At 52.6% G+C, this 21,988-nt stretch overlaps 1 protein-coding gene across 1 annotated transcript; it reads right to left on the reverse strand.

The window, feature by feature from the left end:
* Positions 1–1,516: 1,516 nt before the first annotated feature.
* On the reverse strand, positions 1,517–16,738 carry LOC121168048 (mitochondrial ornithine transporter 1-like). Its single transcript, XM_040997819.1, has 6 exons — positions 16,629–16,738; positions 11,890–12,148; positions 6,187–6,324; positions 5,286–5,455; positions 4,026–4,184; positions 1,517–3,504 (listed from the first exon to the last, which is right to left on the reverse strand). Exons 1-6 carry the CDS (start codon positions 16,681–16,683, stop codon positions 3,380–3,382), a joined length of 906 nt encoding a protein of 301 aa, XP_040853753.1. The 5' UTR covers positions 16,684–16,738; the 3' UTR covers positions 1,517–3,379.
* Between the last annotated feature and the right edge of the window lie 5,250 nt (positions 16,739–21,988).

The following is a 21,988-nucleotide window of genomic DNA, read 5'->3' on the forward strand; positions in this document are numbered from 1 at the left end:
TCTGACATGTAGAGCCACAGAGAAAGAGCAAGCTGAGTGACTGAGTGAGTGAGAGATTATTTTCTGTCTGCTAGTGTACTCCCCAAAAGGTCACACAGCCGAGGCCGCATCAGGCTGGCCCAGGAGCACAGTATTCCATCCAGGTCTCCTCTATGGAAGGGTGAGGCCTAAGCACTTGGGCCATCCTCCACTCTCTTCCCAGGCACCTTAGGAGGAAGATGCTTCAGAGGTGGAACAGCCAGTACTTACCCAGCACTCCAGTTTGTGATACCAGTATTGCAAACAATGGCTTAACCCATTACACCACAATGTGGGCCTCTGTTTCTCTCACCTACTTCCCCCTACCTCTTAAAAAAAAAGGGGGGGGGTATGTTTATTATCTGAAAGGCAGAGTTATAGGAAGAGAGGGAGAGATTATCATCCATTGGCTCACTTCCCAGATGGCTGCAATGACCGGAGTTGGGCCACCTTCTCAGTCTCCCATGTGAGTGCAGGGTCCCAAAGCCTTGGGTCATCCTTGCTGTTTCCCCAGGGCACAAGTAGGGAGCTGGAATAGAAGTGGAGCAGCTGGGACTCAACCCAGAGCCAATATGGGATCATAGGCAGAGGCTCATCCTATTACACTATGGCACCAGGCCAAAGTGTTTAGGTTTTTCTATGTTTAATATCATGTCATCTGCAAACATGGATATTTTGACTTCCTCTTTTCCAATTTTAATGTCTAATTTCTCTCACCCTAATTAATTCCCCCCAAATCTGGCTCCCAATGGAGGAAAAAAATCACAGAATATGCTCTTTCCATGTTACTACTAACACCACTCCCTGTCATTCACGTTACGGAAGCATGTGCTGTCCCAACAGGCAGTACGAGCTCACTGATGGTCCACACAGCAGTGACTCAGAAGGCAGGATCTGTGACCGGCCTAGGTGAACAAAGAAAAAAAACACTTGGCCGGCTCAAGAAAGGGCAAAAGAGGGAAGGAATCCCCAATTTTTAAGAATCATTATTTTGACATTCAGGAGGTTAACAGAGTTTTCTCCCACCCTCCAAGACTCACGAAAATATCTGGCAGTTTCAAATCACCATGTTAGCCTGGGTTTGCTCCAAAAAATCACACTTGTTTAGATCTCTGGGGGCATTGAATACACACAGCCCAAAGTGGGAAAAAAAATTTTTTTTCAGCAACTCAAATTTACGTGATACTGGTTTGCTTAAACAGAATCTATTAACATGGGATAGGATTATCCAAAACTTATAACAAGCAGTTAAATTATTTTAAAAGCATGGAGGTACAGAGAGAGTAATTCTACTGGGCCATAATTCTTAACTGCAGTGTCTGCACGCTTTTTTGTCACCTATTATGAGACTGTGAGAAGCACTTTTGCAGTAAGTGAAATGTTTCTTGCAATAGAGCCACCACATTGAAACATTACACACCACTTGACTATTCCTGACCGCTGGTTCTCAGCATGGACATAAAGCATGCAAATAAAAGTCATCGTAGACTCAAGTAGTAGGTAAATAATTTAATGATAGAATACTCAAATTCTTTAAACATAATTTTTTAAACAGTGTTTTTAGAGTACAGATCTAAAATGGTATAAATTGTACCCAAATACTGAGCCCTAAATTACAAAACAGAATGAAAATCATTCTCCTGACAGATTTCTAATTCTGACTCCCCTGCCTAAGGTTGTTCCTACTAGGTTACTACTCAGGGTTATTATTGAGCTAATAACCCTTTCCTGGGCAATTTGCAAAATCCCCAACCAACAGGGCTATTTGGTGTCAATCTAGGCCTATTCAGACAGAAGTGGACAAAATGGTTTTCTCAGAAGTGTAAGGCCAGCTCCAAGCCCCAGCCCAGGTCCATGGGCCACACCCTGTTGTTTCCAGCACAGGAGTTCAGAGCTGTCAGAGAGGCCCGAGAGTTAGCCAAATGCTTAAGGAAACCAGGGGTTTCCCACCATGTTTACCTGATGCCAAGAGGCAGAGACATACAGGTAGAGGCTAGGCTATTCCTGATAAGTCCACCTTGGGCTTTCAGCTTCATGGCCTGTGTGGAAACACTTAATTGAGAGAGCCCCTGCTGTTCTTGGAGCAACAGAGAGTGGCTGGAGCCTCCTCTAGTGGTGACCAGATGGTCTGCCCACATCACACAGCCAACAAATAGCTGCCCATCCCAAGCCTGTGCTGAGCAGACCAACTATGGGCTGATATATGCATGTAACTGGCCAAGCTTAAACCATTCCTTTTATGTCCTGTTGCTTTATGAAGTCACACCCCATATACAGTTACCATTACTATTCACTGAGGACCCGCATCAAACATGGGTGGCAGGGATGGACAGATCTGAAGGTAAGTGCTTGCAAGGGGGTCAGCCCATACAGCAGAATTGAATGGCTCGCTCTAGCTCTGATGGGAGAGAACAGACCCTCCAGTCTACACCACCACCACCAGGCAGGAAACAAAAGCTTCTCTTGGCTTTGGCATGCTCTGTTCCCTTGAAAAGTTTCTGGTCAGGTGGACCCAAGTGGATCACTGGGCCTAGACAGGCCAACAGACAACCCAGCCCTACCCAGGCCAGGCTCCAGAGGCTACAGCAGCCACGTGGGTCTTCGTCAAACAACAATAGCTACATCCATTCCCACCCAGCACAAAGGGGGCTCACTGGGAGAGAAGGGATGCAGCTAAAGGCCATACTGCTTGGCCAAGGCCCTATCCCCCAGGCCACATGCCATAGCATGGCTGTTGTGTGGGTTCTGGGCGTGCCAGCAAAGACCTGGCATTGCTGTAGGGCAGTGTTCTGGAGGAAATCCAGGATGCCTACTCTCAACTTGAGAATGTGGACACTACACCAGGATGTAGGTTATGCGCTTCAAAATCTACAGGAATATTTTAGTTTTCAATGTAACACATGAAAACTGTTTACTAACAACTTTAACAGCTTAGTACAGTATACAGGTTAAGTAGGTTTTTTTTTTTTAAAAAAGACCCTGTAACTAGAATAGGTTAAGAAATTATTTATAAGAACCTTCTTGGAAAACAACAGTCACTGATAACAGTTTTCCTTAATCCATTCCCATCCAACACACACTGCTAGGGTGATGCACACACCCTTTGGGCCCTCTTCATCATGAGGGTGGGGGCCCCAACCACTGGTCACCCCACGCTCATACCGCAGACAACAGCACCACCAGCTCTTCCATTTCAACACAAATTAAGGGCAGAAGGTACAGAACGTAAGACAGAAGATCCAAGGAGAGGCAATACAAAATCTTCAAGACTCATTTCACATCAATCCCGTGCTCCGTGAAACCCTGAGAGGAACCGAGGTCCTCACCCCCCGGTGTGTGGAGCAAGGTCTGCCAAGACACTTCAGTACGCTTCCAACTGGCTCATCATCAGCTTTCTGCTGTACTCGTAGGCCAAAAACAGTGCCCCATTGGCAGGGAACGCCCGAATCATAGTAGGTTTCAGTCCAGAATATAAGGCTGCTATTCCTGGAAGACAAAAGGGCAGTCAACGATGGTGACAATCCCCTCTGGGGACTCCCCCACACAGGTGCATCGCCAGGGGTCCTGACACTTACACATCCAGGCAGTGGCACTTACACTGACACAAAATGGCAGGACTCGCTGCCAGGTTGTTTCTAAGCAGATTCACAGAAGATCTCCTGGCACAGCCAAGGGGTAATGGCTGTGCTCCAAAAAAAAAAGAGGTGCCCACTGCAAAGCACGGTCCTCTTTGGCAAAATAAATAACCCACATCTTACAAGCTGCGGCCAGTTGACTTAGGACAGAGAATCATGCCAGGTACCTGTTGCCTGTTCTTCAGAATTATGAAAACAAAGCTAAAATGCTGGGCACTCAGAAACAAAGCCATGAGTGCAGATGTATACCCAGTGCCAGGAGGAGGGGCTGAGGCAGGGAGAAAGCGTTGGGACCCGGGGCTGCTGAGGACTAGCAGAGCCATGACCATTACCCTCCACACATCACTCCAGTTCCGCCACCAGCAGACCCACCTTCGCTCTTCACAATACTTATGAAAGTCCCTATAAATCCCGCCTGCTTTCCAGACATGGAAAGAACTTGAATTCTGGATTTGATGCAGTCCACTGGGTACACCACAAGCCAGAGGCAAATGCCACCTACTCCACCACTTAACATCAGAGGGACAGGACCTAGAGCAGAAAAACAGCAAACAGCATTTGTGTCTCCAGAGAGCTGACGAGGTGTTTCCAGGGGATGGTGACATAAGGGCTGCAGACAGGTGACGACAAATCTGCTGGCACTGCACACACTGTGCGGGTCCACCATGGAAGTGAAGATGACACGGCTCTGCTGGGTCAGCAAGGTTCACCTAAGGGTGAACCTTCTCTCAGATGACAGGCCCTAGAGGGGGGTGTTTAGGCTGGCTACCTTGGTGCTCAGACCCCTCAAATGGGGCTCCTGGCTCCAAGGAAACAGCAAGCCCAAGGAACAAGGCAGAATGGAGGTCAGCGCATCACAAACCATTTTGGTCTGGAGCGTTTTTAACAGTTGATGCCCCACAGCCCTGAGTCTTCCTCTGTGGAAGAATGCAAACAGCAAGCCTGCAGGCTCACCTAGCCTGAGTGGATCCAACATGAGATGCTGAAGAAAAATGAACTCATTCCTGTGAGCCTAACGCTGTGCCCAGGGGGTCAGCAGCGGTACAGGATGAGCCAGACACCACCCATGGCTCACTGCTCCATGAAAACCCCCAAAATCCCCACGCTGTGAGCTTGCTACAAGACTGGTGGCAGGCACTGTGCCCCCGCCTCTCCTTCCATCAGAAAGGAATCTCTGCCCCCTCTTCTCCTTCTAACCTGGATCCTGAGCCATGTAGCACCTGTCAGAAGATGTGCGGAGCAAGCCACTTCCGCCCAGCGCCTGAAGCAGCTGCTATATGTGCAGGGAGGGTGTTAGTGAGCACCTGCCATCAAATCAGCTCCCACCCTCTGGACACCCCCTAGGGTCCCGGGGGACAGACACTCCACCAGGAGCAGACCCCACCAACCCCAGTGCTACTGGACACCCCCCAGGGTCCCAGTGGACAGACACTCTACCGGGAGCAGACCCCACCACACCTTAGTGCTGCTGGACACCCCCCAGGGTCCTGGGGGACAGACACTCCACCAGGAGCAGACACCACGAACCCCAGTGCTACTGGACACCCCCCAGGATCCCGGGGGACAGACACTCCAGCAGGAGAAGCAGACCCCACCACAGCCCAGTGCTGCTGCTGATGGGAATGCATTTACCTAGTTCATCTTTTGATGTCCCTGATGCAAAAAACGACCGGCTCAGTTCATAGCCACCAAAGAAGAAGAAGTAGCCTGGTACTTCTTGTAGCAGAGTGCTGGACAGGCCGTGGTAGAAGCCCAAGGGGCCATCCTTTCTCAGAATGCTCTTCACAACAGACCAGACTGTACTGGGAGGAAAAACAGTGAGAGACGCAGGTTACAGTGGCCGGGTGTTAAGACTGACTGGCAGTGATAAGAAACAGCCTTCCGGTTCACAGGTCTTACGGCTACTAAGCCGTGTCCTCCCCAGGTGACAACAGCCAGTTCTCAAGTGTTGACTGATCACTGGCCAATGCCTGTGCTGACAGATACCACCTGTGCTGATAAACACCCATAGTGACAGACACCTGTCTGTTTAGTGCCATCTGGATCTGTCCAGTGTTTTTAGAGCTGGGACTTGCCCTGGGTAGGTACACTGGAAGGGCTGGGGAGAGCATTACCACCAGAACCGCAGGTGCTCAGACTGAACCCTGAAATTTCCACATAAAACCTTGGCTCGGGCATAGAAACGAAGCTCAGATTGCATACCAGCACCCAGGAAGGCCGGCCACTCTGCACCTCCTTGTGTGTGTGAGGAGGGTGCTTCATGTACCCAGGAGGTGCAAAGGAGAGCTGTGCTAGGGCTTGTCCGAGGCACTAAACCCAAGGGCCTCGGCCATTCTTGGGGTCTGGGCCAGCCCCGCAGGACTGGCTTAACAGAATGCCAATAACCCTGACTGGCAACAGAAGCACCCAGAAGGCACAGGAGAGAAGTCTGTTTTGGTATCTGTGACTTGACTTCAGCGCAACAGAACCCAATGAAAGCCACACCCAAAACAGCACAACACAGGTGGCGCTCGCTCGCACTGGGGTCACTTACTTTTGGCTGCTGGCAACTTTTCCCGACGTTTGCATCTCATACATGGCTTGGAGGCGACATTTCACCAGCTCAGTGGGGCAGAGCACCAGTGCTGCAAAGGCTGAGGCGAAGGAGCCGGCGGCCGCGTTCTGCACATCACTTTAAGCGCAAGCACAGGAGGCCTGTTACCTACTGCCTCACACACGGCCGCACGCAGCGCTGTCCACACTGCCAGCACACAACCCAAGGGTGAACTGCAGGGGTGGGAGGCCCAACTCCCACGTGGGGGTAGGACAGCCAACACATGTGGTGCCCTAAGTCACACAGCCACCACGTGACAGCACTGGGAGGCACACCCAGTCTACCTGACACAGCACACCCACGTTCTTCATATTAATCACTGTGTAATGGACTACAGGCCCATGTCCCTCCTCCTGACACACACACTCCTGGGGTGAAGCCCAAGCCCCTAGCCTGATGGGGTTTGGAGATGGGATTTTAGGTCAACAGACAGGGGCAGCCACCCTTGTATCCGCAGTCCCTCATCCAGGATTCAATCCACCACACACAGACAGGCACGCGGTGGGGGGGAAATGGTATCAGTACTGAACAGGTGGTCTGTCTTCCTTGTCATTACTCCCCAACAATGCAGTGTGACAAATTTTTACATAATATTTATACTGTACTAGGGGCTTTTTGTTTTCAATTTATTTACTTGAAAGTCAGAGTCACTGAGAGAGAGAGAGAGAGACATAGTGATGGATTTTCCATCTGCTGGTTCCCTCCCCAGATGGCCGCAACTGCTGGGCTGGGCCAGGCAGGAAAAGAGGGAGGTGTGATGAGCTGGGACTCCTGACCCCTGGAAAACCACACTGCCTCCCTCCCCTCCATCTGCCACGCCCACCTGCCCAGGAGGTCCCTGCTGCACAAGCTAAGACCCTGTTTGCATATCCAATTGGGGTGCCACCCCCTTCCTTATAAAGAGTGGGAGGGGAGGAGAGTCCTTTCTGCTACTGTTTTGAGGCTCTGCCCTGTTTCTTGTCACGATAGACCACACTTGATGAACCACACTGCTTCAGTGGGCACTTTTCACACAGGTTCTCGGGCAGGCCTTTCCAGCCACCTGCTAACCCACTCATGGAAGGACCTTCCCAATCACAGGAACTGTCTTGGGGTTCTTCTCTTTCCTCTAGCTTATGAGCAATTCTATGGCCCACTCACGTTAGGTGTTTCTCAGTGTTAGAGTGGCCCACATTCACCCGTGGATGGCCGTTCATCCTCTCACTATGAAAAGGAACTCTGGTTTTTCTTGGCACACAATACCAGTATCTGCTTACTATCATCAAAAATGAATACAGTTAATTGCTCATGGCAATGGGACTTCTGCCTTTAAGGGAGGAAACCAGAGAGCTGGTCCAGCGCCTTGCTATCTGTTAAGATGCCAGGAGAAGGCCCGTGTGTGAAGCCAGGGTCCAGGCTGCTGCAGACACTGCATCTGCTGTTGCCTTGATCTTACACCTGCCAGACTCCATCTGGTGAAGTCACCAGTCCAAGACAAGACACACAGGGGCCTATAAAATACAGCCAGAAAAATCAGTGTTTCCCAGAGTTCCACCCCCACCCACCACTGTCACCCCAAGACACACACTATGAATACTGGAGGGTAGCAGCCAGGTGAGCTTTAACTAAAATGAGGTTCTTACAAAGGCATTGTGCTCAAACCACAACCTGGGACACCCACATCCTGTACTGCAATGCGTGGGACTGAGTTCCACTTCTGTTTCCTAGTCAGCTTCCTGATTATGTGCATCCTGGGAGGAGCAGGTGCGAGCCCAAGGACGGAGTCCCTGTCACCCACCTGTGAGATCCAGCGTGCGTGCATGCGTGGCTTTGGCCTGGCCCGGTCCTGCTTATGCAGACGTTTGGGGAGTGAACTAGCAAACAGAAGCACCCTCCTTCCCTCTCTTTCTCTTTCTGCCACCCACCCTGCCTTTCAAGTAAGTGAAAAAAAACTTTTAACAAATAAAGCCCAATTCTGAAACCTTCCCTCCCTGTATTAGACCCAAGATAGAACAAGCAGCTGCATCGCAGAACTTCCACAGATGAACACCCAGGGTAAATTTTTAACCAGAAAGTCCTAGCACTGCAAAGACTTGCTGGTTCAGCCAACAACCTCCTTGACTTCAGCAACACGGAGGCCAAGGGTCCAGGGTGAGAGTATGTACGGGGAAGGTGTGTACACACAGAAGCTTCCGTGGAATGGGCAAGCTGGAAATGCAACCCAGACCTGGGAGAAGTGTGTGCAAATCCCAGAAGTCACCATCCCACCTGACATGAGCCACAGCCTGAAGCCAGACTGTGTTCCTGGAGTCTATGAAGGTTCAAGGCCAAGGGCAAACCAGAAGGACCCCCCTGAAGCTGAGGGCCCTCTCAAGGCCCCCCTCCCGCCCCAGCCTGGGACACTGCTTCCGCTGCCCAGGAGCAAGGCCTGCACTTGGGCTGGAATGATCCTACTCCAAGCAGGAGGGCCTGGGCTAGTTCCCTGGCCCACTAAAGGCCAGCTTCGCAGTGTCCCTGGAGAGCCGTGACCATCCTCTAGATTTTCCCAAAGACCCGGTGTGCCCTGTGGAGAGATTTCCCCTAAACATCTCTCTCCTAACTATGAGCAAAGCCACAAGACCTGCTGCCTGCCAGGGTCCTATAGTTGCACCAATGGTAAGGACTGGCAGGAAGTCGGGGCCATCTCCTCACCAAGCCCTGCCTTCCCACTCTGGTGGTCTAGGCTGTGAGCCACAGGTGGATGCAAGGGGGGCTGACTGAGTTGAACACTCATGCACTTGGGCTTCCTTCAAGAGCTGGCAGAGTTTAGATGCTGCTTGCAGCACAGACTGTCTCTTCACTTTAGAGAAGACCAGGAACAGGACAATCAGCCAGGCACACAGGGCTCCTGCACATGGCTTCCGGGCATGCAGAGGGCATGCTGTGGCCTTCAGTCTGCTCCTTGTTTCCCTGTTTTCTCTCGTGCCAATCCAAGCTTCCCACAGTTTGTGCTGTCTCTCGGTTGGGCTGCGGATCCAGGTCCCCGGGGACTTTGTCCACCTGCTGACAGGCACAGACAGTCTACGGGGTCAGGACCCAGAGCCTGTCAAGGCTGTCAGAGGCCAGGCCAGGAAACCTCAACGACTACTCAATCCAAGGAGCAGCGAGGGCTCAGAAAGCTGAGCAAGCCCTGGCACATGACCAAGCATGAAGCCAAGGCCAGAGCAGACTGGCAGTGTACTTTGGCTTTCTCATGAATATTCTGCTCTACCAGAGCACAGACTAGTGGTGCATGGACCCTTTGGTGCTGTCTGGGATACAAATGCACAGAGCTGGAATTGAGATGGCAACAGGTGCAGCATGGGATTTGGGAAGAAGCAACCTGCATGTCATTTACCCTCCACAAACATGACCTGAGTGCTCCTGCTGCGTAAGGCATCTATTGGGCCAAAGGTCACAGTGGGAACCACCAGGGGTTGTGTCCATGCCAGGAACAGATAAATATTTACAATGTGATTGCAGAAGCGCATAGCAAGCCTCCCCAGCACGGCCTCCCCTTCGCCCTCTTCCTCACTGGCCTCTCCTGGCCTGACCCCTCCAACAAAGGCCAGAGGCCCGAATGTGGTCTCTCTCTCATACACTCACACTCACACACACACATGCACAATGCACACGCCTGCCCTCTGGAGCCAGAATGGCACTTGCCCAGCAGGGGAGAGGCAGATTGTATGTTTCAGGGTAAATGCAAAGACCTCCTGTACCAAACAGACCCAGGCTGGCCGGGACCACGGTCAAGGCAAAGACAGCTTCTTTGCTCCTAGCAAACTGAGCACCACCTACGCTATAGGAAATAAATGTTCCCCGCCTGATTCCTGCAGGCTGCTCTAGGACAGATTCCACAGGGCTTTGTCCTGTGCCAGGGCTGGTGGTGAAGAGACTAGCCTGCTCAGAGGGAGACACACAGTCCTTCCTCCAGATCTCAGCGCTGCTCACTGTCCCCATCTTCCCTCTACTTTGTTCCTTCACTAAGGATGTGAAAGAACCCAACCCTAGTCTACCAGAACATGCACTGAAACAATGTCTTGGGGCTGGCACAGTGGCACGGTGGCACAGCAAGCTAACCCTCTACCTGCAGGGCTGCTGTTCCATTTGGGCACTGGTGTAAGTCCCGGCTGCTCTGCTTATGATCCAGCTCCCTGTTTATGGCCTGGGAAAGCAGCAGAGGCGAGTCTACATCCTTATGTCCCTGCACCCACATGGGAGTCTTGGAAGAAGCTCCAGATTCCCAACTTCACACCTATCCAGTTCTGGCTGTTGCAGTCATTGGAGAGTGAGGCAGCAGATCAAAGATATTTTTTCTCTTTCTCTGTCTTGCCTTCCCTTTATAACTCTTTCAAGAAAAATACATAAATTTCTAAAAACCAAAAGTCTCTCCTAGGGTCCTGCCCTGCTCATCCCCCACTGGAGTATGCTACCAGCCCTCCCCGCTGGCCCAGTTTGTGTCCCTTCCTTCCTCCCTGTCTCCCCTCTGCCAGTGCTGTACTGGGGACTGGCAGCACCAGGGCCCAGCCCCTGCCCCTCGCCTGCTCCTGCCCCACCCCCCCATCTCCTTGGGTGACTGTCACCAGTTCCAAGCCTTTAGGAAATGAGTTCAGCATGGGCTTGATAATGCCTGTGCCACAGACCGGAGGGCCTGGGCCCGAATCTCTGCTCCCGATTGTGCCTTCCTGCTAACCTACACCCTGGGAAGCAGCAGCTGATAACGCGGGTCCTGGGCCCACATGGGCCAGGAGGACATTCCGGGTTCCTGGCCATTTTGGCCATTTGGGGAATAAACCAGCAGATGGATGATCTGTCTCTCAAGTTAAATAAATCTCCCTTTCAAACAAAAACAAATAGATCTTTTTAAAAAATTAATACTAGTTGACCCTGCTGTAGTTCTCTGTGAAAGGAAACATTCTTCTCCTTCATATACTATGACAAGGGTCTGATGTGGTAGCCTAGTGGCTAAAGTCTTAGCCTTGAGTGCACTGGGATCCCATATGGGCGCCGGTTTGAGTCCCAGCAGCCCCATTTCCCATCCAGTCCTGGCTTGTGGCATGGGAAAGCAGTCAAGGATAGCCCAACGCCTTGGGACCCTGCACCCACGTGGGAGACCTAGAGGAAGTTCCTGGGTCCTGGCTTCAGATTGGTCCAGCTCTGGTTGTTGCAGCTACTTGGGGAATGAATTAACAGATGGAAGATCTTACTCTCTGTCTCTCCTCTCTGTATATCTGACTTTGCGATAAAAATAAATAAACCTTAATAAAACAAAAAAAGATATCATGGCAACCAGGACCATAGAGAGGCAAGCCAACAGCATGGTGGTTATGCTGCCAGAAGGCCTTGGTTCCAGGGACAGCCCCGCTGCCAATTCCAGCTTTCTGCTAACGTAAGCCCTGGGAAGAGGCGGGTGATGGCTCATGTAGCCATGTCCTTGCCACCCATGAGGAAGACCAAGATGGAGCTCTTGGCTGCAGGTGTGGCCAGGCCTTGCCCCAACTGCTGTGGGTATTTGGACAATGAAGTAGCAGAAGGGAGCTTTTCATTCCTCTGCCTTTCAAATAAATATTTGACAAAAACCTGTGACCACAGAACAGGGTTGATGAGAATGACTGAAACGCGCATGTCGGCATGCTGACTCACCTCAGCTTGGCCTGCTTGTCCAGCCCCACCACTTTGCGCACCACCTGCTGACAGAAGCCGTAGCACATGAAGAGCACGGAGTTCTCGGCGATGTTGGCGATCAGCGCCGGGCTGGTGCCCCTGTAGAAGCCGCGGAAGCCCACCTGGGTGTAGGTCTTCAGGCAGCAGTCGGAGAGGCCCCGGTACAGGTCGGGGAATGTCTGCATCTTGACTTTCATCGTGTCAAAAGGCTGCCCGGTCAGCACACAGGCCGTGCCCCCTGGAACCAGGACAGAGGTATGCTCTAACACAACTCTGCGGACAGGATGGCCACCACAGGGCTTGCACCTGCCTCAGATCCTGCTGGCCAGCTCCCCGCCCAAGCCTTCCAGTGTCTGCTGAAGAGCAGACAGCAGGTCCATACTGTGCTTAGCACCCAGATCCCTTGGAGTAGCTCAAGCTTGATACAGGAAACAGCCACGTGCCCAAAAGATGCAGGTGCAGGCCACGTGCCTGAAAGGTGCAGCATGGGGTGTGCCCAGGAGCTTCAGGAACAGGGGCAGAGGAACCTGGAGGACGCCTGGCTTCTGAGATCCCGAGCAAGAGACTGAATCGCTAAGCCTCAGTGCCTCACTTGTGACCGCTTCCCAGGCCAGCCTGAGGACCCCAGAGAGGGAGTGGCGCTTAGCGCACATCAGTTCCACGTGTGATTAACAAGTGGGAGGTGGGCAGGGAGGGGAAACCCCAGAGAGGATCACTCCTCTGTGTCGCATGTGCAGTGGGGTTCACAGTGATCAGACAATCCCAGTGGGAAGAGAAACCAGGAGGAGACCTCGTCCCTGCAGACGCCCTGGAACGGCTCACCTCCCAGAGCGCCATGCATGCAGGCTCTGTATTTATGCAGAGAACACACTAGCTGTGCTTCGCCCCTGTTGGCTCTGGGACTGTGCAGCAAATGCCCAGCCAGGGAGACGGCACTGGGAGGTCACTGGGTCACTAAGAGGATCAGTGCTGTCCTCTGTTGAGTTCTCACTTGCGCGAGGCAGGGGGGTGACTGCGAGAGTGGGCACTTACACAGCAAAGCTACTCCTCACAGACTACCTCCTGTGCGTGCACCTGCCAGCCCTTCTGCTCCCCACCACCCGGCCTTCCTGGCCCAGCTGAGCAGAGCTAAGAACCTGAGAGTCCTCTGAACCAACACAGTTCCGTTTAACAGCGAGAGGAAGCAGGTTTTGAAGACAGTCCCAACACAGAGCTTTTCCAGCAGGAAGAGAAACCAGGAGGGGGTGGTTACTGTTTCTTTTCCAGATTTCTTAGAGGGGCTGGCACCATGGCATAGTATGTTAAGCCTCCACTGGAGTGCCAGCATAACAAATGGGTCCCAGTCCAAGTTCCAGCTGCTTCACTTCTGATCCAGCTCCCTGCTAATGAGCCTGGGAAACACAACAGAAGATGGCCCAATTACTTGGGCATTTGCACCCATGTGAAAGGTCTGGATAAGGCTCCAGGCTTTGGCCCGGCTTGGCGCTGGCTGTGGCAGCCATCTAAGGGATGAACCAGTGGTAGGCAGATTCCCCGCACCCCTGCCACCCTCCTCACTCACTCTGTCCCTCCATGTCACTTTTTCAAAAGAAACAGACCTAAAAAAAAGTGACAAAGACTCAGACCCCCAAAAGTAGAACTATTGCTTCCCATTTGTGTCCCCTGTGCATTGATGCAGGACAGGTCACTAACGGGCAGGCACCACTGCCCAGCCCCCAATCTACACCCCCCTGCAATGAGCTGGCATCTGGGTATCAGCCCCACCCCCAGCAGCTGAAGACAACCTAGCACAGTTACCATGACGGTGTCACTTCAAGTTTGCGGAAGTTTATTTTGGTGCAAAAAGGTTTTCAAATTCATGCACAGTTTGCTCATCCAAACGTATGCATTTTCCATGAACTTGGTGAAGCACCCTCTAAGGGCCTGATCCATGTTAATCATTGTTAGGGAAAAAAAAAGAAAAAAGAAAGAAACAGAAAATCTCTCTCCTCTCAACATCACCTCTGTCACATACATTTTAAAACCAACTGCAGGGTGTGAGTGCAATGGCTTACCTGGCTACTCCTTTACCTATAAGCACCAGCATCCCCTATGGGTGCTGGTTTGGGTCCCAGCTGCTCCACTTCCCATGCAGCTCCCTGCTTATGGCCTGAGAAAGTGGCAGAGGATGGCTCAAAGCTTTGGAACCCAGCCCCCACATGGGGAAACCGGAAGAGGCTTTTGTCTCCTACAGTCGGATTGGTTCAGCTCATGCTGCTGTGGTCAATCGGGGAGTGAACCAGTAGATGACAGATCTTTGTCTCTCCTCTGTAAATCTGCCTTCCCCACCCCACCAAAAACATAAATCTTTTTTAAAAATGTAAATTATATGTACGGAGGTGCCCCCAGGTCCCCATGCAGCTGAGCTGGAAAGCAGCAGTCTGTCCACAGTCAGACCCCTCCCAGATCCTGCAGACTGCAGGGAAGACATATAACACCAAGAGCCGAGCCCCTCTCACGTGGGCTACATCCCCTCCTCCCCCTGCAGCACGGGAAGAGGTGGCCAGACACTGGCACGCGGAGGCACCCTCAGTACGGCAGGTGCCCTTTGCAGTGTGGGGAGCATGTGCTCTGGGCCTGGGGCTGTGGCTCTCTCCACAGCCAAGTGAGAGTGTCACTCACAGGCATGTGGTGGGTAAGACACCAGGCTGGGGGTGGTGGTGGGGAAGGGGTACACTCTTAAGTGGCCCTTGGTTCCCTGCTCCTGGGCTGGGGAGCTCCTGTAAACGGACACCCCAGCCAGGGCCCCTTATCCACTACACTGTTAGGGGCCTCTCTCCAGCTTTCCTCATTAGCTGACCTTTGATTTGCGGAAAGATACTTTGTCCTGCTTTCTTCTCTGCAAGCAGGTGAGTGACAGGATGAGAGCAGGGTGGCCCCTGAGCATGTCTGATCTGTGACCTGGGATAAGAGGGTGTTAGGCGGGGCTGCTGCTGGGGCACAGTGAGTCATATGGGCACTGGTTGGAGTCCTGGCTGCTCTTCCTCTTCCCTGCTAATATGCCTAGGAAAGCAAGAGGATGGGCCAGGTGCTTGGGCCCTCACACCCACGTGGGGGACCCAGATGGATCCTCTGGCTCCTGGCTTTGGATTTGCCCAGCTGTGGTCACTGCAGCTATTTGATGCATGAATCTGTGGATGGAAGATCTTTATCTCCCTTTTCTTGTAACTCTGCCTTTCAAATAGAAAAAAGGAAAGAAAAAGAGAAGGGGGAAAGGAAAGAAGGAGAAAGGAAGGAAAAAACAGAAGGAGGGAGAAGGAAAGGATGGATGGAGATGGAAGGAGGGAGGGAGGGCTGGAGAGAGGAAGGGAAGAAGGAAGGAAAGAAGGAAGGAAGAGAAGAAGGGCTGGCATGGTGGCATGGCAAACTGATCTGCCTGCGGTGCCAGCATCCCACTTGGGGGCCAGTTTGTGTCCCAGCTGCTCCACTTCCCATCTGGCTCCCTGCTTGTGGCCTGGGAAAGCAGCAGAGCATGGCCCAAATCCTTGGGCCCCTGCACCGTGTGGGAGACCTAAAGGACGTTCCTGACTTCTGGCTTCAGATCAGCTTAACTTCGGCCATTACGACCATTTGAGGAGTGAACCTGCAGATGGAAGATCGATCTCTCTCTCTACCTTCCAAGTAAGGAAATAAACCTTTTCTTAAACAAATGAATGAAAAGAAAGGGAAACGCAAGCATTGTGTGACAGCCTCTCAGCCTGGGAGCCAAAACCACGTAAAAGGCCAGGGTAAGGCAGGGTTTCCACCTGGGACTATGAGCGTGCCAGCCAGGCCCTGGCTCTGAGAAAGCCCAGGACCCTGGAGGACAGGTTGCCCAGTGTGTCACTAGTGTCAGGCTGAGATGCCCACACTGAGCTGCAGCCTCTGTCCCCTTGAGCCCAGGCTGCTGGGTTTGGGCCACTGCTGCAGATCCTTGAGCTCTCCTGCCCTGTGAGGCACCAGGCTTGTTTCTAACCGGACGTCTTCCTCCCTTTCTGCCTACTTCAAAGAACCATAACTGGGGGGCCCGGTGAGATAGTGTAGTGGTTAAAGTCCTCGCCTTGAATGTGCTGGGATCCCATATGGGCGCCAGTTCTAATCCCTGCGGCCCCTCATCCCATCCAGCTCCCTGCTTGTGGCCTGGGAAGGCAGTGGAAGACAGCCCAAAGCTTTGAGATCCTGCACCCACATGGGAGACCCAGAAGAAGCTCCTGGATCCTGGTTTTGGATTGGTTCAGCTCCAGCTGTTGCAGCTGCTTAGGGAGTGAACCATCAAACAGAAGATCTTCCTCTCTGCCTCTCCTCCTTTTTGTATATCTTCCTTTCCAATAAAAATAAATAAAAAAATAAAAAGAACCATAACTGGGAATGCATCAGGTGAACTGACGGGGTGACTGTTACACCACAAAGGCCTGATGTGGCCATCCCTGGATACGAGACCCATGCCCCACACATTCCAGCCATGTAGCAGGGGACAAGGAACTTCGTCTCAGCCGAGATGCTTTTTAATACAACACATACTGCTCTGCCTTTTGATAAGCTCCAGATGATATCGCATTCCCGTGAAATGGATTCCCGCTGTGGGTAAAACACGTGGCTCCCAGGGGTGATGCTGGCCAGAGAGTCACACCACACTGCCCAGATCTAGCTTACAAGGCAGCTGGGAAGTGCAGGGGGGCCTGAGATTCCTGTGGGATTACCTGCAGCCCCAGCTGTGAGGTCGATGGCAGCCTGGAGGGCAGGATTGGACTTCATGCTGCCGGTGTCTCTAGTCTCCGGTCTCTGCAGAGGACAGCTCCCTGATGCTCACAATGGGTACCGCATACTCCCTGGGAGGAGGCAAGAGCTCAGCATTAGCACAGCCCAGTGGCTCCTGTGCTCCACGCGCCTGCGCAGCCTAACTTTTGGGAGAACAGATGCCCTCCATCCCTACCCCACAACACGTACACACTGTCCCAAAGGAAGGGAGCTCAAGGTATCTGTGCAGCTCAGCGATCAACTGCCCTGTAAAAAACTCACATGTCCAAAGCCCCTCCAAGCATCAATGCCCCCGCCACCAGCAGCACTTCAGCCAAATTCTCTAAGAACCTTAAAGTGGAGCACAGAGGTTATTACCATGGCACAGTTGGCTAAGGCTCTGCCCAGGGTGCCAGCATCCCATACAGGCACTGGTTTTTGGATGTTCCCCTTCTGATTCAGCTCCCTGCTAATGGTTTGGGAAAGCAGGAAAAGATGGCTCAATATGCTTGGTGCAATGGCTGAATTGACTAATCTACCCCTGCATGCACTGGGATCCCCATATGGGCACCTGTTTGGATCCTGGCTGCTCCAAGTTTGTGGCCTGGGAAAGCAGTCAAGGATGGCACAAAGCCTTGGGACCCTGTACCTGCATGGGGGACCCGAAGGAAGCTCCTTGCTCCTGCCTTCAGATTGGCTCAGCTTGTCCATTGTGACCATCTGGGGGAGTGAATTAACAGATTGAAGATCTTTCTATCTCTCTTCTCTAGAAATCTGAATTTTCAATAAAAATAGATATATCTTTAAAGAAGAAAAAAAAAGATGGCCTAAGACCTTGAGTCCCCCTGCACCCACGTGGGTGACCTAGAAGCAGCTCCTGGTGCCAAGGTTTGGACCAGTCCAGCTCTGAACACTGAATAAGTAATCCAGCTACAGATGTCCCAAATCACAGACTGAGTCTACAGGCTCCCAAGGGGGCACCAGGGCAGCTGGGAAGGCCTGGTCACAGATCTACTTGGCAGCGCGGCACCTGCAATGTTGCAGCTCAAATCTGCTGGATTAAAAAAAAAAATCTCTGAAGACACCTGTTAAATCTTCACACTGCCAGGGCTCTCCTCCAGAAACTTTGGATGTGGAGGGACTGGGTTGCAGCCTAGGAGTTTGAGAAATCTGGAGTCTATTTCTCCACCTTTAGAGAAAAACCAACTACTGCCAAGGCACAGGCTAACACATTCCAATAAAACAAAGGGCGCACAGCAGGCTAAGCCATCCATGCGGGGCGCCAGTTCAAGTTTCAACTGCCCCACTGCCTGTTCCCAGCATGGGAAAGCAGCAGAAGGTGGCCCAAGCATTTGGGCCCCTGCCACCCATGTGGGAGACTCAGATGTGGGCTTCTGGCTTTGGCCTAGCCCTGGACATCACAGCCATTTGGGCAGTGAGCCAGTGCATGTGAGATCTTCTCTTCCATCTCTTCTTTCTCAATCTGCCTTGACCCCCCCCCCAAAAGAAAAATTCTTACAATTTATAAAATAAAGGTGGCTCATTCACATAGAAGACTGAAAACCAACTCCGTTATATGGTTTTCAAATTGACTGATTCATGAATACAACGAACAATTTTCATTTGTCATGATAGGGAGGAGTGGGAGGACCCCCATGAGCCCACCCCTCATAGGAGGTGGTGGGGGCACTTGATGCCAGATCAGAGAAGATGGCCACATTCTTGTGAGTACTAGCCACATCCTAAATATCAGCAGAAAATAACAGTAGCCAGCAAGCAGTGTTCAACCACTGATGTGCTGCAGCCCACAAGTCACTCCCAGCAAACAACAACAAAAGCCAGTCTCTCATCCAGAAGTACCAACCAGGATGTGCTGTTCCTGCTAGCCCTAGAAACAGAGTAGCACCAACTGCTCCCATGAGGTGGCAAGTATTTTCCCAGAAAGTTTCAGGATCCTGACTGCAATCCCCTCTCTCCAGGAATGCTTCAACTTGAAGTTTTGCCTTTCAAAGTCTGTGCCTAGAAAGCAATGCTGAACCCCAGAGTATCAACACACACGTCCCAGCCTACACCTTATGAGGAAAAAATAACGGGAGGTCATGGAGAAACAGGCGCGCATGGATGGTCACAATTGCTGTGGCCTTCCTAATAAACCTCTGTGGACGCTCACCATATGGTCGGTGTGACCACAACCCCTTCTCCAAGCCATACTTTAGCAGATTCAATCCTACAAATAACTACCGGAGAATTACTCAAGAACATCGATGGGTACTGACAGGACGCCAGGAGAGAGAGGCAAGAACTTCAGGTTATGCCAAGCCAGGGCCTGCAGGCACCAAGACTAAGCAGCATGAATCAGTAGCCTGAGCTGCCGCTTATAGCAGAATATCAACCCTTTCAACGTCCTTTGACCGCGCTTGCAGCAAGCTACACCAGTGTCCGACTTCAGGAGAGCCCATAATGCAAGCACCAGCCACCACTCTTCTCTGGGGAAAGTAATTGGATCAGATGGGAGAACCCAACGAGGCCAACTTTTTCCACCAGGAGACACAAACTGCTAAGGGGGAGATTCCAGCTCCAGCGGGAGCCGGCTGCTGGGATGCAAACCAGCTTCACCACTGAGGAGCCCGGCAAGAAGCGAGTCCTCAGGGACCCGGCGAAGAGCAGGTTGGCGGGGACACTTCCAGGTCCTGCTGCCCAGCAACCCACTAAGCACAGCGCCAACTTCCATTCATCAGCGCCTCGAGCTCCCCGGGGGCACCTCTTGAGAGCAGAGGAGGGCATTGCTGCCCAGCTAGGTGGGCGTTGCGGGAACAGCGCCAGGAACCCCGCGTCTCCGGCGCGCCCGCCACGCCACGCCGGCGCACGGGTCCCGCAGCACGTGTCCAGCGCGGCCAGTCGCTTCCTCGCCGCCCGGGAAGGTCACGCCGCCGGACGCCCAGGCCCGCCCTCGCGCGTCCCGCCCGCTCGTCACAGCGGGCTCCCCGCAGCCGCCCGCTCTCACCGCCGCACCGGCGTGGCTGCGTCCTGCTCGGGCTGCGCCGCCTGCGCTCGGCTGGAGCGGCCCCCTTAACAGCCGCGTCCGCCGCGGCCGGCCCTCCGCCCCGCCCTCCTGCGCAGTCAGGGCCCGGGGCGGGGTGCAGGGGTCGGGGGGCGGGCCGCGCCGGGGCAGGGGACCCTGCAGCCGCCCGCCCGCCTGCATGCCCGCGCGCACCCGCCCGCGCGCGCGCTCCAGCAAAGCGGAAGTCGGCGCGGCACCGCGGCGCGCTCCCAGCGGCCGTGGGCTCAGCTCCCAGCACTCTGTTAAGTTGGAAGGCCTAGCAGTGGCCTGGGAGCAGCTGTGCTTCCTCTGGATTGCCGGAGAGACCCTCTCCAAGGCCAAGGTCTGGGCAACCCCTCAGGGCTGGGAGGAGGGAGGATTGTCAGGTAGTTGTGGACGGCCCGTTAAGGCTTTAATTTTAGATTGCAAGTGTGAGTGAATACCAAAGCATTAGGGTGGTAGTGATGGGGGGAAAAAAAAAAAAGACTTTTTCAGCAATTAATAAAAACTCCCACGGAGAAATGTTGAATCATCAGCGACATTCCAGAAAGTTCTGTTGAAAGCTTTAACTCCGACTTGAACTTGGAGAACCTCATTTTTTTGTTTGTTTGTTTGTCTTGTAAAAATATTTATGTGTTTGAAAGGCAGGATTAGAAAAAACAGAGTGGTCTTCATCCACTGGTTCACTCCCAACATGGCCACAAGAAGAGCCAGGAGCATCTTCCAAGTTTCCCGTATGTGTGCAGGGGCCTAAGCACTCATCTTCCGTTGCTTTCCCAGGGAGCTGGCTGGAGTGGAACAGCCAGAATGGAAGCTAGCACACCTATGGGATGCCAGCGTGACAAGTGGTGACTTAGCCACTGGACCGCAATGCTGGCGCCTCCCAATTGAATTGTGCTTCCTGTAGTTGTAGTTCTTTGGTGTTGTATTAAGGAGCTGAACGTATTCAAGCATACTGTCTTACAGCTGGAATAGCATAATTTTCTCTGGTCGCAGCACCAGCTTCCTGCCCCTCACGTTTGTCTTGTGCTGGTGTGCAGCCTGGAGCGCTGGGAGCCTGGCCGTTGGCAGGCTGTGAAAAACAAAGCCCAAGGGATACATAACAAAGCACAAACCCTGATCCCTGTGACAGATGAGGACAAATGATGGATGTGGACCAGTGTTGGGGTCCGTGCAGTATATGTGGGGGACATGAGTGGGTGAGAGTGTTCCATTGCAGGCAGGGCCGCAAGGAATTTCCCGCTGTTCGGCAGGGCCCGCCCAGCGGATGTCTCTACAACCACCTGAATGCAGCTCCACCTTCTTTTGCATGGACACCGGACCACCCTGCGGAAGAATTCTAATCCATCCTGGCATTTGCTACTGCGAGGTTAACCTTTTGCTCAGCCTGAGCTTGGAGGTCAATATCTTGCAAATCCTAGTGGTCCGTCTCTTTCTTTCCTCTTTACGCCTCATCCACGCACCCTTCTCGAGTTCCGAACTCAGCTGGAGCTGGACTCCGGCAGACCAGTCCTTGGGTGACCTTTCTAGAGACCCTCCCCGCTATAAACAAACAGCATCAGGTCTGAACCGCTCCACGAGGCTGCTGGAGCATGCTTACAACACTAGCATCCCAGAGCCCAGTGCCGACTTGTGTCTTGGCTGCTGTGTGTCTCACCCAGCTCCCTGCTCCTGCAGCTGGGCAGACAGCAGCAGACAGTCCCGGTACTTGGGCCCCTGCACTCCACGCAGTAGACCCAGATGGAGTTCTGAGCTCCTGGCTGCAACCCAACCCAGCTTTAGTCCTCAAGGCCACAGAGGGAGTGAACCAGCAGGTGGGGTCTCTCCCTTTTGGTCTGTCAAATAAATAAAACATATATTTTTTAAATGTCAGAGCGAACTTTGCTCTGGGGAAGTTCTCAAGGACTATTTGGCCTCTTGGAAACAGCATTTTAGAGATGCGACTCTGCGTTCAATATAGGTAGGTCAGCCCAGTAGAGCATGTCAATGGGAAGAAAGTACAACCAAGGTGAGGCATTGGCATCTCTGCTCCTGGTAGCTGCTTGCTACACTTGGATTGCACAAGCTAGGGACGTCCACACGGTTGGTTCTGAGGGGTGGCTGGTGACAAGGGTCGAGGGAGAGAACAGACAGATCAGCTACGTGGAAAAATAAGCGTTGGCCATTTCAACAGATTTCACAATGCTGGCTAATGACATCAAAAGGAGAAAAAAAATTTTACAAAACTGTTCATTCCCTAGTTCCAATGCCGTGTGTGTATATGTTGGAGGGGGGGTGTTTTTC

Source organism: Ochotona curzoniae, unplaced genomic scaffold (genome assembly GCF_017591425.1).
Source record: "Ochotona curzoniae isolate NIBS_2020 unplaced genomic scaffold, NIBS_Ocur_1.0 patch47, whole genome shotgun sequence".
Classification (NCBI taxonomy): Eukaryota; Metazoa; Chordata; class Mammalia; order Lagomorpha; family Ochotonidae; genus Ochotona; species Ochotona curzoniae.

Coding starts and splice junctions, on each gene's coding strand:
- LOC121168048 (XM_040997819.1), bottom strand. CDS start 16,683: ATGAAGTCCAATCCTGCCCTCCAGGCTGCCATCGACCTCACAGCTGGG. Junction 4,185..5,285: donor GACATCAAAAGATGAACTAG/GTAAATGCATTC, acceptor TTTCTGCTCTAG/GTCCTGTCCCTCTGATGTTA. Junction 3,505..4,025: donor AAGTATTGTGAAGAGCGAAG/GTGGGTCTGCTG, acceptor TTTGTCTTCCAG/GAATAGCAGCCTTATATTCT.